Below are 16,493 nucleotides of genomic sequence, written 5' to 3'. Positions count from 1 at the left end.
GACTTACATATGATACATATATTAATAAGAAAGTGTGGTGGTGGTGTTCTTAAACTTGTTTAACATTGGTGTATCCCATAACTTTTTGAATAACTTCATTGTGGTGGAAGCACTAAAGAAACCTAGTATTTTTGACAGCTTTAATAACCAAACCATCATTTTGTTTTGCAAATAAAACAGTGGTATAACTATTGTTCTTCAATAGGGTTATAGTTTAGCCCATGACATTAGTTGTAAAGTTGGAATGAATTGAGGTGGATGGTCATATGATAATGACATATCACATAGTTGGTAGCATCGATAATTACTAATACGTTGTGATTTTTTACCAATTAGGTGTTCTACATTTGGTTTCGGGTAAGATTGTAAGAGATTAGAACAAAATGACTTTAGTGATATAGCAATTCAACATAATCAGGAAACATGGTGAAACGGTCCAACATTGGTGGCAAAGTGGTCCGACTAGGGGTTTTAGCAATATGTTGTGGCAATGTACGGGTCCGACTAGTTCTTTTTTTTGTTGATTATTTACAATTTTCTACATAGGATTTGGAAATGTTACGGGCAAATTTAGGATTTATAATGTGTCGTAGACGTAGTCTGAATCAATTATAAGATTCTTGGACAATGTAGGTAGGAGTTTTCGGAAACGATGTTACAATAGATACACAATTCATAAGGTTTAAACGGTTCCTAATTAATGTTATGATATGGTTTACAAATCATATGCAATTTGTTAACATTGAGGAAGCAGAGAGATTGAGTAGGAGAATCAATTACTTGAAGGGATTCATCCTTCATATGTGTTGGTGAAGATAATTGAAGAAGTGTACGATATACAAGAGTACATATAACTAGGTGTAACGACGTAATTTTTCAAAACAATTTTTTTATTTCCAAACATAATTTATATCTCATAAAACATTCACAAACTAAAATGTTAACTCAGTAAAACACATCCCAGAATCTCAATACATAAAACTCCACCAGTGTGTACAAATCATGTCATCTCCTTCCCGCAATCCTTGCTAGTACCTGAAACACATAAAACATAACACGGTAAGCATGAATGGTTAGTGAGTTCCCTAAAATACCACATACAGCACATAAGCCACTCGACGCTATAACTCGGTATGACCCTCTGGTCAATGTGTCTCAGCGGGACCCTCCAGTCCCGTAGCTTATTGGACCCTTCGGTCCAGTCTAGCTCGTTGGACCCTCCGGTCCGATCTAAATCGTTGGATCCTCCGGTCCGATCTAAATCGTTGGACCCTCCAGTCCGATCTGATCGAGGACCCTCTGGCCTCATGAGTCGTTGGACCCTCTATTCCGGTCTATATAACACATAGCATACATATAACACATTACACATAATCATAAACATACACATACACATAAGACCCTCCGGTCTGCACATAGATACCACTCTAGGTAATGTATAGTGAGAAGACTCACCTCGTAAGATGTCTAGAAAACTCTCGTGCTCGAATCCCCGATCTAGTCCCCGCCTATGAAATGATAACACCTCAATCAATACTCTCTTTATGTTATCATCTCTAAAGGATGGGTAGAAGACCATTCTACCCCTCTATGGCCTCTCTTGAATCAGTTGACCAAAACCCTAAGGTCCACGGAAGTCAACTCCAGTCAACTATCCTTCTTTGACCAGACTCGTCGAGTGCATTCGAGTGACTCGGTGAGTCCAGACGTGTTCTCATAATTCTCCTAAGGCCTCACTCGACTCGTCAAGTTAACCTCTCAACTCACCGGGTTACCACTAGTCACGAATCGCGAGGCAACCCGACTTAACTCGTCGAGTCCTCTCATGGACTCGGCGAGTGTCCTCCATGGCAACACTCATTTGACCTCATGAGGTCAGATCTGCTTCTCTAACTTATAGATCTGGCCTTCTAACACCCAAAAGTCACGTAAGGGTCCAATCTTTATGCTCATGCAACACTCATATGGCTTTATTTGATGATTTAGCTCTTAATATGACAACCAAGATCCAAAACCCCAAAGGGACTGCATAAAGCTAGATGATTGGGACTCTCTAGACCTCCCAAGGTCCATATCTAAGGTCTATTCCACATTGGAACTTCTCATGCTTCTTATTCCAACTCAAGAAAGGGTAAAGAAACCCTTGATTAAACAAGCCTACATAATAAAGAAGAAAAGGGCGAATTGTTACCTCAAAGTGGAGTCTCCTTGCTTGAAAGTCACAGAACAACAACCTCCTTTGGTCCTTCTTGCTGGATCACTTCTCCTCCTTAGCAAAATCACAACAAATGGATCAAGATGACTCTCTCTCACTTCACACGCTCAATATGCTAGGGTTCTTTTCTCTGGGAAGGGTGGCCGCAAATGAAGGTCATAAGGATCCTTAAATAGGGCCCAGGCCCAAGGATTTAGGGTTTCTGCCAACAGCACAGGCTCGTCGAGTCCATCCGCCGACTTGTCGAGTCCACTTATTAATCTAAGTCATCATTCACGCTCCTACTCAACGAGTTAGAGCATCAACTCGTCGAGTCATTCCTCATAACTCAAAATAAATAAGTATATGGTCATACCTGGGAATCCGGATGTTACACTAGGGCTGTAAACGAACTGAACGTTCAGCGAACTGTTCGTGAACCGTTCGGTAGGAAGTTCATGTATGTTCGTTTATTTAATAAATGAACAAATATTAACACAAATTCTCGTTTGTTTAGTTAAACAAACGAACATGAACAATGATCTCGTTCGTTCTATAATGTTGTTGAACGTTCGTTTATGTTCGTTTATATAAGTTCCTTTTATATTCATATACGTTTAATTGTGTTTGATTACATTACTATATTATATGTTCATTTAGGTTCAATTATGTTTGTTTATCTATGTTCATTTATGTTCGTTTACCATGTTCACAAACATAAAAAAACGAACATGAATAATGTAATTTATTAAGCGAACGAACATGAACAAGAAAACTCATTCATTTATTCGTTTGTGCTTGTGTATTTGTTTGGCTAACTTAAACAAACGAATATGAACAAGCCTCAGTTCGTGTTCGTTCGATTCGTTTAGAGTCCTAGATATAACCAAAACATGTATGGTAAAAACCTATGGTAAATTACAAAGGTGACCCCAAAGTATATGGGCATGCCGAAATTTGCAGGCTAACATTAATAATATAAGATATCAAAGTGCATTATTTTAGTCAAGTAATACGAACATTAACCTCCCATCAAAATTTCATGATTCCCATAAGATCTAAGGACGAGCACACGCTTCAATCCACATTTAACTTCTCAAGCATGACCATCGATCATGAGTATATATATATATATATATATATATATATATATATATATATATATATATATATATATATATATATATATATATATATATATATATATATATGAAGTTCAAAAGTACCATGGTTTTTGCCTTCTACATGCAGCTTGTTTCATGTAAATACTAAATTAATCTGACACTAGCTGGCTTTCAAGCACAAAATAACATTTCAATGCCCAGGAAAATGATTTGAAGCAGTTCCATGACTCTCATCCACCACTTCTTACAGGAGATGAGTTGCATGATCATCCATGCAGCCTTAATTGGTCACTATAAAGAAAAATATCTAAAAGCAAGCATCAAATGATGAGAGAGAGAGAGAGAGAGAGAGAGAGAGAGAGAGAGAGAGAGAGAGAGAGAGAGAGAGAGAGAGAGAGAGAGAGAGAGAGAGAGAGAGAGAGAGAGAGAGAGAGAGAGAGAGAGAGAGAGAGAGAGAGATGATGCCAAACTGATAAATTAAGGGACAGAGCAACTCCAAAGAGATTACAATAAATAATGGACTAAGAGTGAGTGTTGGTATACTTTGAAAGAAAAAGGATGGGGACCCACCATGCATACAAACTAGGGCCTACATCAGATTCTTTTGATATCCTCGCCTTTTCTTGACTATACTTGTATATATACTTGTGTTATGTAGTTAACAAAACTCAACCTAAAACTAAAACAAAGTTCTTTAACTTCCTCTGCCTTCTCATTCTCTCTATATCGAACAAAATAGAAAAAAGCATATAGACATCATAACCACTTGGCCAATGGCCATGTCCCCCACCTCTGTGGTTCCAACTCCTGAAGATAGAACTACTACTACTACTACCACTCTTTCGAATCCCATGGAAATGATGAAACCTCCTCATGAAAACTCTACTTTTGTTGCTTACCCAGTTCACCTACAGCTTGCCTTATACCCCATAACTTTAAAGGTCTCTCTCTCTCTCTCTCTCTCTCTCTCTCTCTCTCTCTCTCTCACACACACACACACACACACACACAGAGAGAGGAAAGAATCACAAATTTTCTGATTTTGTTATTTATCTGCAGTTTGAAGATGTTGTTTATAAAGTTAAGTTGGAGCAAAAAGGTACATGCTGTGGTGGAACAGCGAGGACGAAAGAGAAGACGATTCTGAATGGGGTGACAGGGAAGGTTTTCCCAGGAGAGATACTGGCAATGCTTGGTCCATCAGGGAGTGGTAAAACCACCCTCCTAACGGCTCTAGGAGGACGCCTAGCTGGCAACCTATCAGGAAAGATTTCATATAACAGTCGCCCATTTTCTGGTTCTATTAAAAGGCGAACAGGATTCGTGACACAAGAAGATGTTCTTTATCCTCATTTAACTGTCACTGAAACCCTTGTGTTCACTGCTATGTTAAGGCTACCGAAAACTTTGACTCAAGATGAGAAAGTCCAGCATGTAGAGCGAGTTATATCCGAGTTAGGGCTAACTCGGTGCCAGAACAGCATGATAGGTGGCCCACTATTTAGGGGTATTTCAGGTGGAGAGAAAAAGAGGGTGAGTATTGGCCAAGAGATGCTCATCAACCCAAGCTTGTTGTTGCTGGATGAACCGACCTCCGGTCTAGACTCCACCACCGCTCAACGGATCATAACCACCATAAAGCGGCTTGCTAGTGGAGGACGAACCGTGGTCACCACAATTCATCAGCCATCAAGCCGGCTTTACCACATGTTCGATAAATTAATCTTGTTGTCTGAGGGCTCACCTATCTACTATGGACCTGCATCTACAGCTATGGAGTATTTCTCATCCATCGGGTTTTCCACTTCCATCACAGTCAACCCAGCTGATCTATTACTAGATCTTGCTAATGGTAAATTTCATCTTTTTTCCTTTGTGTAAATAATTAAAGTGGGTGTTCATTATTGTACCTCCGAGAAAACAAAAAAAAAAAAAAAAAAAAAAAAAGAGCAAGACCCCACCTTACACTACTACTGCATCGATAGATTAACAAAGTATTTAATTAAAGCCGCCTTTATCATTACAAAGCATCTTATGTTCACAAGTTGACATAATTCAAATCTATTTCAAACCATTTATTATTACTCATGAGCTTATAAACACTTAAACGACAGGAATTCCACCTGATTCCATGCATGAATACGAACAAGGTGAAAACACAGAGCAAGAGCGGAAGTCAGTTAGGCAGAAACTCATCACTTCATATGAAGCGAACATCTCAACAAGACTGAAAGCTGAGTTATGCAGCCAAGATGCTAGCAAACATAACCACACCAAAGATGGTTCGATAAGAACTGTGAAATCAGAACAATGGTGCACAAGCTGGTGGCATCAGTTTAAGGTGCTCCTTTTGAGGGGGGTGAGAGAAAGAAGATTTGAAGCGTTCAATAGGCTTCGAATTTTTCAAGTCATAAGTGTCGCTGTATTGGCTGGGCTCCTATGGTGGAACACTCCAACATCCCATATTGAAGATAGGGTAAGCATTATATATAATCACAAAAGTCATACATACCTATATATATATCTATATATATATATATATATATATATATATATATATATATATATATATATATATATATATATATATATATATATATATATCTGGTACAAATTATTATACATATAACAGGGAACCTAAAACTATATAAAATTCTCTTTTTTATCTTTTACAGATAGCAATGCTTTTCTTCTTCTCTGTTTTTTGGGGATTCTACCCGCTATATAATGCGGTTTTCACTTTTCCACAAGAAAGAAGAATGCTTATAAAAGAACGCTCATCTGGGATGTATCGTCTCTCCTCTTACTTCCTTGCAAGAACCACCGGAGACCTACCACTTGAACTAGCCCTCCCAACTGCCTTCACCTTCATACTCTATTGGATGGGTGGGCTGAAACCCGATCCAGCAACTTTTGTCCTTTCCCTACTTGTTGTACTTTACAACGTCCTTGTAGCCCAAAGTCTTGGGTTAGCCATTGGTGCGATACTTATGGATGTCAAACAAGCCACAACTTTGGCTTCGGTTACAACCCTGGTTTTCCTTATTGCTGGAGGATATTACATACAACAAATCCCTCCTTTCATAGTTTGGTTAAAATACTTGAGCTATAGCTACTACTGTTTCAAACTTCTTCTTGGGGTTCAGTACAACGAGAATGAGTTATACGAATGCTCAAAAGGGGTGTACTGTCGTGTTGCAGATTTTCCGGCTGTCAAATCAGTGGGATTACATGATCTACCTGTAGATTTGTTGATTATGGCAATGATGTTGATTGGTTATCGACTTGTGGCTTATATGGCATTGCAAAAGGTCCGGTGAAGTAGGTTTACTTTAGGACCAATTTTCTCGAGGAAAAGTGGAATTTCAAGAGCTTTGCCATTTTGTCGGAACTGAAGAGAAATAATATTAGATTTAGACCAATATAAATTGCTACAGCTTTGATAATTTTCCAGAGATGTAGATGTATCACCACTCATGTGGAAAATATTTACACATATATATATCTAACTCAGCAATTTGAATTCGAGGATATAAAAGAATCCTCGGTGATAATAAATATAATGTTCTAAATTTCAATTTTGCATATTTGTTTGTCAACTAGTTGTGTGATCTGTATGTTATACGGGTTGGATAAAAAAAAAAATTAAATATGAAGGTTTAAAAAAAATTTATATAAATTTGAAATTTAAAATTTAAAATTTAAAATTTGAATTTAAAAGGAAACATATTTAATAGTATATGAGTTGTAATATTATAATTTAATGGTTAGTTTTAAATAAGACAATTATTAATTGAGGTGTAAATATGATGTGTTAATTAAAAAAGATAAACAATGAGAAAATGACACATGGAAAAAATATTTATTCAAAAATACCAAAAAATGACATGTGTCCAAGTTAATGAGAAAGTGACATGTGGCAAAACTATTTTCATTTATTAGAGAGGATAAACAAGGCCAACGTTTCTTAAGGCTAGCTTGGATTAATATCAAGAGACTTGATAACGACTTTTTATGGGACGAGACAAATTATCAGAGAATATTATCTGTAGATACTACAAGAATTTTAAATCGGATGTTATTCATGTATTAATGTATGTGATCGCGGAAAGAACCAAATCCAAGATGCGAACATACTCTAGGAAGACAACAAGCGAACTCAAAAAAAACATGGTTTCAAATTGTTATAATAAGTTAATAACATGGCTAAATGCCTAACACAAACGGCTGAAAACTCCAATCCAATACTGATTCATATATATGACGCTAAAAAATTTCAATCCAACTTTAAGAGGAATAGAGGATGTAATTTGGAAAAAGAAAATTAAAATAAATAATAGTAATAAGTATAGGTGGAAAGTATAAAATTTTCATATAAATAGTTATTTGTGGTTAAGAAGGTTAAATAAAGAAATAATCGGCTTACATAGGAAACTTGGGTTAAAATTGTACTGAAAGTTAAATTTAACATAGTTGACCCGCTTATCTAACTAATGACCATATGCATCAGGTTAGATTGTTCTCTGATACCAAATATTGGTATTGGAGAGGAGACTTAAGGAGGTATGAAGGTTTTATGAATTAAAACAAAAAACAGGGATAGGATAACAAATGTGCAAAAGCTGCACCTTTATTCACTTTCACAGTAAAACAGGATGGGTACATACAACCAATGTACATTTTGCCCTTTTAAACTAAACAAATGTAGTAAAATTGGAAATAGACACGGCATTACCTCTAGACTCACTACTATAGCCATCATGGCTTAACAATTATTCAAACTCTAACTGGACCATAACTTTTTGTAATAATAAATAGGGATAATGACTTGAAAGGGTAACGAACTTTCAACTTTTATCACATTTAGTTATTAAACTTTTTTTCGTTATCTATTTGCAATTGAACTATTGAAATTGTTCACATTTTACCCTTATGACCGGCTATTACCGGTCATAAGGGTAAAATGTGAACAGTTTCAATAGTTTAGTGGCAAATTGATAACGAAAAAAAGTTTATTGACTAAATATGAACAAAATCGAAAGTTCGTTTCCCTCTAAAAAGTTCAATGACTAAATGTGAACAAACTTCCTATTGTATTATGTTTTAGGAAAATTATTTATTTTTGTTTAATTGTTGCAACATTTGTTGATGAAGAAATCTATGAAATAAAAAAACAAAATATAACATCCGGATTTCCAGGTATCATAATTTAAGTACTTTTCTTTTGAGTTAAGAAGAGAGACTCAATGAGTTGACGCCTCAACTCGTCGAGTAAGGTCGCGACTGATGACTTGGATTAATGAATGGACTCGACGAGTCGGTGAGGCGATTCGACGAGTCCGCGCTGTTGGCAGAAACCCTAAATCTTTGGGCCCGAGCCATATTTAAAGGAACTTATGACCTTCAATTGCGACTACTTTTCCTATAAGTGAGAACCCTAGCGAGCTTGAGTGTGTAGAGTGAGAGGAAGAGCTATCTTGAGCTTTTTGGTGTGATAGATCTGGACCCTTCTAGGTCCAGAGAGACGAGAATATGAAACTTTAGTAGAGTAAACCTTGTGGTTCGAAGTTATGAAGCATAACCTTAACCAGCAATGTGATGAAATAAAATGATGAGAGATAGGTGATGATAGAAAGGTGATGATAATTAGGTAAATAGATGATGATGAATATGTGATGTAGGATGAAAGGAGATACCATAACCTTAACCAGCAATGTGGCGATGTAGTCATCTACCAGAGTATAGATGGCGACCACGGACTATTCTAGACAGCCCAGTGGAAACACCAGCAGGCCCATAACTTGTAGGTGATGAATTACAATTTCAGGCGATATTGTAACTACGTATTCATGCGATGATACTCTAACCCCTTACTATGAATTACGAGTTCAGACGATGTTGTAACTACATGTTCATGGGATGTCACAAATTTCGCATACCAAACCAATGGTCATAATTCACATCAGTGAGAATGATCCATTTTTTTGTAAAACCAAAATCAGATTGGAAATTTTGATTTTTTATTTTGGAAAATGTCAAACCATTGGTTTTTTATTTCGGTTTTGGTTTTTTGTTTTTTTTTTAAAATATATTTTCAGAGTTTTGTTTTGTTTTTTTTTTTTTATTTCATAGATTTCTTCATCAACAAATGTTGCTACAATTTAACAAAAATAAATAATTTGCTAAAACATAATACAAGAGGAAGTTTGTTCACATTTAGTCATTGAACTTTTTAGAGGGAAACGAACTTTCGATTTTGTTCATATTTAGTCACTAAACTTTTTTCGTTATCTATTTGCCATTGAACTATTGAAACTGTTCACATTTTACCCTTATGACCGGCAACAGCCGGTCATAAGGGTAAAATGTGAATAGTTTCAATAGTTCAATGGCAAATAGATAACGAAAAAAAGTTTAGTGACTAAATGTGACAAAAATCGAAAGCTCGTTACCCTTTCAAGTCATTATCCCTAATAAATAACAAAAAAACAACTCAAATAGAAATGACACGGAACAACAACAATATTGTTGACTTAATCACCATATTTGAGTTGTTTTTTTTTTCTTTTATTTAATTATTATTGCAGAAAGTTGTGGTCTAGTTAGAGTTTGAATAACTCTTAAGTCGTGTTGGCTATAGTACCGAGGCTAGAGGTAACGTGGAGTTTGTTTCCTATTTTTCTGCATTTGTTTAGTTTAAAAGGGCAAAATGTATATTGGTGGTATGTACTATATTCTGTTTTACTATGAAAGTGAATAAAGTTGCAGCTTTTGCCCATTTGTTCTCATGCCCCTTGTTTTTGTTTTAAGTCATAAAACCTTCCTACCTCCTTAAGTCTCCACTCTAATACCAAGTATCAGCCACGAGTGAAAGAAATGACAGGGAACAACAACAATGGAAAGATAGGCAGCTTACACTTCACTACCCCATGTTTTCAACAAACAATTATGTTGCTTGGGCTATAAAAATGAGAGTGTTCATGCAAGCTTAAGGGGTTTGGGATGCTGTCGAACCCAGAACAACAAATACTATTGTAGAAGTCAAGAAAGACAAGATGGCATTGGCTGCCATCTATCAAGTTGTACCAGAAGATCTATTGTTGGCTTTAGCGGAGAAGCAATCAGCCAAGGAAGCATGGGAAACCTTGAAAGTGATGTTCATAGGGGAGGATAGAGTGAAGACATCAAGAATTCAAACCTTGAAGGTTAAATTTGAGGCTTTGAACATGAAAGAGCCTGAGGCTGTAGACAAGTTCCTTGTGAAAGTGAGCGACAATGTGAGCGCTATGCGTGCCGTGGGAGATACAGTAGAAGAATCGTATGTAGTGAAGTAGCTACTAAGAGTCGTTCCATCCAAGTTCCTACAAATTACTTCAACTCTTTAGTAGTTTGGAGACTTGAATGTGATGACAATTAAGGAGGTTGTAGAGAGGTAAAACGCTCATGAAGAACACATGAAGGGTCATGCTGAAATTGAAGAAAGAAAACTCCTTCTCACTCATAAAGAGTGGACAGGAAAAAAAAACAAGAAGAAAACGAAGAGGACTCCAAGAACTTACATAAAGGAAACCATGGAGGTGGTAGTGGCTCAAGAGGATAAGGAAGAGGTAACGGAAGAGGCACCACCGACAACCATGGTGGCCATGGAGGTCGTGGTTCTCACCAGCAGAAGAGTCGTGGACCATCTGAAAGTCAAGATAAGAGTAAAGTGTAATGTTACAATTGTCAAGACTTTGGGCATTATGTTGTTGAATGTGGAAACCCAAGGCATGAAAGAATACCATGGCCCTATGTTACAACTATCCTGAAGGGTTAGAGGCCTATGTTACAACTATCCCGCCAAGCATCAAACCGGCCACCCATGCAACCGGCCCAAGTTCCTCGTTCTTCAATCAGCCAACGATCCACCATGGCTCTACCTGTAACAAAATGACATTAGCCTTGTGAACAGGTCCATTTTTTAGGGGCAGAGTATTGATACAACCTCGTTTTCCAATAGAATAATTTTTCTCATGTTTCCTTTGCACGCATATAGTGTTGGATCATGTTTCCCTTTTCTTAGGACCTTAATGTTAGCCATTTCCTTCTAGTAACATGTTGACGTTTCCAATCCCTAGATTATATAGTTTAATTCCTTCATTATATATAACTTGTTAATGAAACAACGTTATTTTCCCTCAATTGCCTTTTTGGCCTATGATTTCATTAATATAATTTAATAAATACATATTTGGCTACAATACAATGGACTAGATTAAAATACAAATACAATACTTAGGCCTAAAGAAATATACATACATACATACATACATGCTACGCTAATACATCCCCGCAGTTTGAGCGGGAGGTTGAGCATGGACACTCAAACTGGATCTGATAAATACATAATGGGCTACAATACAATGGACTAGATTAAAATACAAATACAATGCTTGGGCCGAAGGAAAAATACATACATACATGCTAGGCTAATAGTTAATTGCATCGGATTAATAGAAAAAATTGTTTCGGTTTGTGTTCTTAATTTCATTAGTAGAAAGGAGATTAACCATCTCAAAATTTGACTTTATCAAACTGTAATGCCAGAAAATGTGTATTAACGATCATCAATAAAGTCTCCTTTAAATTTTTCTGTAGACGTAGCTTGATGACTATGATCAAGTGAACCACGTTAAATTTTTGTGTTCTTATTGTTTTCGCATTAGTATAATAGCCGGTGGTAAAGGGGGCAACCAGGGCCTGATTTTTTAAGGGGCCCAAAAAAAAATTAATATATTTCAATTGCAACCCATTTTTTAATTCTTAGGCAAAATCTATTCTGGTTTTCTTATTCCACAAATTAAGGCAGCAAGTCGGCAGCGGCAGCAAGGCTTTACTCTTTAGAGATTATTCATCAATTTTATTATTGATTAATTCATTAATTGAGGCTGCGGCAGAAGAGAAGCACCCAAGTTTGATCGTTCGTAACTTCAAATAAGGTAATTGTCTAATTGATTAAACACTTATTGAAATTATCATATTAATAGTTTTAATTAGGGATGAGAAATTGGGCCGAAAACCCGAACCGAACCGAGAACTGAACCGAACCGAATAAGACCCGAATAAGCAATTCGATTCGGTTTTCGGGTATCTATATAAGGCTTATTCGGTTTTCGGGTTATTCGGTCCGGGTTACCCGAATAAGGGGTTATTCGGTCCAAAAAACCGAACCGAATATGAAGAGTCTTTTTTTCCCTTGCGGCCTTGCGTGATTCGATTTAGTGTTTAATTTGTTTCTTTAAAAAGTTTGTTATGAAATCATAAGCTACAAAAGTTATAAAAAAATACAATATTTATTCGGGTTATTCCGGTTATTCGACTCCTTAATCATCTTGTATATGTTATTTGGGTTATATACTTATAGATAGATTTTTGGGTGTTTTGGATGTTTAATATTTAGTGTTTAATTTGTTTCTTTAAAAGATTTGTTATGAAATCATAAGCTACAAAAATAATGCAAAATATTTGGGTTATTCGACTACAAAATCATTTTGTACATATTATTCGGGTTATTCGGGTTATTCGGGTTATATACTTATGAAATCATAAGCTTCAAAAGTAATACAAAATATTCGGGTTATTCGGGTTATTCGACTACAAGTGTTATTTGGGTTATTCGACTACAAAATATCCGGGTTATTCGGGTTATTCGACTCCTTAATCATCTTGCACATGTTATTTGGGTTATTCGGGCCGGAACCGAACCGAACCGAATAATACCCGAACCGAACCGAACCCGTATTGCTTATTTGGTTCGGTTTTCGGTTCATACAATTTGCTTTATTCGGTTTTCGGTTTATTCGATTCGGTTCGGTTCGGTCCGGTCCGGTTCCGACCCAAATAACATCCCTAGTTTTAATAGTGTATAATTGAATGATGATTGATGAGCAATTGAACTTGAATCATTATAGAATAGTTGAACTTGAATCATAATCAAAATTCACTAATTCAATTATGATTAAATGTTGTTTATGTGATTATTGATTGAAAATCGAAATTAAGTTGAAATCAAAAATCTGATTATATGATTGAGTGTTGAAATTTTGTTGAATGTTGAAATTGTGATTATTATGATATTATCTAAAATCCAAAATTGTTTATTTGATTGAATGTTAAAATTATGTTAAAGTTTATCAGATTCTGAAATCAAATTATTAGATTATGTTTTTTGTATTTAGTTGTATATTAAAAGTTGAAAGTAATGAACTTGTAATGATGAAGTCTAAACAACTATCCGGTAGTCAAAAACGTAAAAAAAAACAAAAAAAAAAAAAAACAAAAAAAAAACAAAAAAAAACAAAAAAAACAAAAAAACAAAAAACAAAAACAAAAACAAAAACAAAAACAAAAAACAAAAAAACAAAAAAAAAAACAAAAAACAAAAAACAAAAACAAAAAAAAACAAAACAAAACAAACTAGAAGAAGAAAAGAGAAAGGTCGATCTCTGTGCTCTAGATAAGTTTATTCATAGACAACCTGTTGAAGAGCCTATTGAAGAGCATGTTGAACACCAAGAAAATGTAGAAAGAAGAGTAGAAGATGCAGAAGAGAAAGAGCCTGTTAAAGAGCTTGTTGATATATGTGATCCAATAAGGTGGGAAAAACTTAATTATGAAGAGCTTAAACTTTTGGTTGAGAAAGGTCCTAAAAGAGATACTAGTATTATGTATGGTCCCTACGATAAATCTGGCAGACGATTTTCTGTAGCTTTATATACAAGAACTTTACCAAATTTGGAGAAATGTGATAGAGAATGGCTAGTATATTCGAAAAAGCTCGAAAAGGTATTTTGTTTTTGTTGTAAAGTATTTAGAAAAGGGATTTCTAAAGGTAAATTAGGTGAAGAAGGTTATTCGGATCGGCACCATGTTACCAGTAGAGTTAAAGAACACGAAATTTCTTTGGATCATCTAACAAATAGGAATAAGTGGTTTGATATGCGTAAAAGATTGAACTTGAATGAAACAATTGATAAAGTTCATTATGAGCAATTCAAAAAAGAAAGAGATTACTGGAAACAAGTCCTTTTGCGAATCATTGCAGTAGTGAAGTTTCTTGCTAAACATAATATAGCATTTCGTGGATCAAATGAAAAGTTGTATCAAAAAAGGTAACTATAGATTGTATATTTTTTTCCAATTTCAACAAATACCTTTTTATTACTTATTATAATTGATTCCACTTCTTATTTGTTAAATATATTTAACAGGTAATGGAAATTTTTTGGGTGTCATTGAAATGTTGGAAGAGTTTGACCCAATTATCAAAGAGCATGTGTGGCGGATCACAAATGACGAGCTTCATGTGCATTATCTTGGGCACACGATCCAAAACGAACTAATACTTTTGATAGCTCAAGAAATTAAAAAAGAACTTATCAAGAGAATAAAGGAAGCAAAGTACTACTCAATCATACTTGATTGTACTCCCGATTCAAGTCACCAAGAACAGATGACTATAATAGTGAGGTATTTAAAGTTATCATATAATTCCATTACTGTCGAGGAGTCATTTTTACGTTTTTTGAATGTTGATGATACCTCCAGAAAAGGACTATTTTATATTACACTTGAGGAGTTAAAGTCTTTTGGTCTTGAAATTGATGATATGTGTGATCAAGGTTATGATAATGGAGCAAACATGAAAGGAAAACACCAAGGAGTGCAAAAGAGATTTTTAGATATAAATCCTAGAGCATTTTACACTCATTGTGGCTGTCATTCTCTTAATCTAACATTATGTGATGTGGGTAACAAGTGTGTTAAAGGAAAGAACTTTTTTGGATTCATCCAACACATTTATGCTATATTTGTGAATTATACTAAGAGCTGGGAAATCCTAAAAGATAATGTAAAAACTTGGAGTCTTAATTCATTGTGTCAAACTTGTTGACGTACCAGAAGCTTTACTTCAAGTTGGAGAAAAAGATAATGATGCTGCAATTTCAAGTGAAGCAACTTCACTATCAGAAAAAGAATTCAGTGACTTTGAATTTTTTGTATCAACTGTTATCTGGCATGAAGTGCTAAACCATGTGAATATTGTGAGTAAAAAGTTACAGTCAAAGGATATGCATCTTGATAATGCTATTATAGAAATAAACAAATTGATTGGGTACTTCAAGGATTATAGAGAAACTGGTTTTTTTTAAAACGGTTGATGAAGCTAAATACAATGCTATTGAAATAGGTATTGATTCAATATTTCCACAAAAGCATTTGATTGAAAGGAAAAAATGTTTGATGAGAGTTCAAGTAGAGAAGAAGTTTAATTTACACCTGGAGAGAATTTCAGAGTTAACTATTTCTTATACATTGATGATCAAGCTATTTCTTCTCTTGAGACAAGATTTGAACAATTCAAAGAGTATGACAAAGTATTTGATTTTTTATTTCCACATAATTTGAAGGGAATTGAAGATAAAGATTTTAAGTCGTCTTGTCATCGTCTTGAAAAGGCACTCAAGTTTGAAGAAATATCAGATATTGATGCCGATGAACTTTATACGGAGTTGAAATTATTTGAGATATTGAAAATCAATGAATTTAGCAACCCTATAGATGTTTTGAAGTTTTTGAAAGAACTTGATTATTTCCTAAATGCAAGCATTACATATAGAATATTGTTGACAATTTCAGTAATTGTGGCATCTGCAGAAAAAAGTTTTTCTAAGTTGAAGTTATTGAAGTCTTACTTACGCTCCACAATGTCCCAAGAAAGATTTAGTGGTTTGGCGATGATATCTATCAAGAACGAAATCTTAGAGAGTATAGACTGCGAAGAGTTGCTCAACCAATTTTCTATCAAGAACGCGAGGAGAGCTTTATGGATCGTCGGTTAACTGTTACGATATGTAATTATTCATTATAATACTATGATTTGCTATGTTTATTGCTATAAAGTTTATTGTCATTTTAGAAAAAATATTAGTTTATGTAATTTTAATTCGTTACACTTTAAGACCTAAGGGCTTTTTTTTCGGCTCGTCCCGGGTATTTGAATTCTCGGGACCTGCCCTGATTAGTATTATCCTGTTCATGTTTGTCAAAGACTTTAATCCTAACATATATCCCTATTTTCCTTCCTATATTTTTACTTTAGATCAAACTCCATATTGAACAACCCACCTTGTGAA

General features: G+C 35.1%; 2 protein-coding genes and 1 long non-coding RNA gene across 3 annotated transcripts; 2 read left to right on the top strand and 1 right to left on the bottom strand.

The window, feature by feature from the left end:
• Positions 1-921: 921 nt before the first annotated feature.
• Positions 922-3,307, bottom strand: LOC145033438 (uncharacterized). The gene is made up of 3 exons (XR_013677553.1): positions 2,192-3,307; positions 1,456-1,508; positions 922-1,035 (listed from the first exon to the last, which is right to left on the bottom strand). It is a non-coding gene; the product is annotated as an uncharacterized LOC145033438 (long non-coding RNA).
• A 686-nt stretch (positions 3,308-3,993) lies between these two features.
• ABCG14 (ATP-binding cassette 14) lies at positions 3,994-6,903 on the top strand. Its single transcript, XM_078983140.1, has 4 exons — positions 3,994-4,259; positions 4,378-5,170; positions 5,433-5,794; positions 5,994-6,903. The coding sequence occupies exons 1-4, from the start codon at positions 4,092-4,094 to the stop codon at positions 6,636-6,638; spliced, it is 1,968 nt and encodes a 655-aa protein (XP_078839266.1). The 5' UTR covers positions 3,994-4,091; the 3' UTR covers positions 6,639-6,903.
• Positions 6,904-14,596: 7,693 nt separating this feature from the next.
• On the top strand, positions 14,597-16,199 carry LOC145035233 (uncharacterized). Its single transcript, XM_078983812.1, has 4 exons — positions 14,597-15,107; positions 15,259-15,498; positions 15,548-15,612; positions 15,768-16,199. Exons 1-4 carry the CDS (start codon positions 14,597-14,599, stop codon positions 16,197-16,199), a joined length of 1,248 nt encoding a protein of 415 aa, XP_078839938.1.
• The last annotated feature ends 294 nt before the right edge of the window (positions 16,200-16,493 follow it).

Source organism: Lactuca saligna, chromosome 3 (assembly GCF_052625555.1).
Source record: "Lactuca saligna cultivar CGN05327 chromosome 3, ASM5262555v1, whole genome shotgun sequence".
Lineage (NCBI taxonomy): Eukaryota > Viridiplantae > Streptophyta > Magnoliopsida > Asterales > Asteraceae > Lactuca > Lactuca saligna.
The sequence above is the reverse complement of the archived record's forward strand: the minus strand, read 5'-3'. Positions and strand labels throughout refer to the sequence as shown.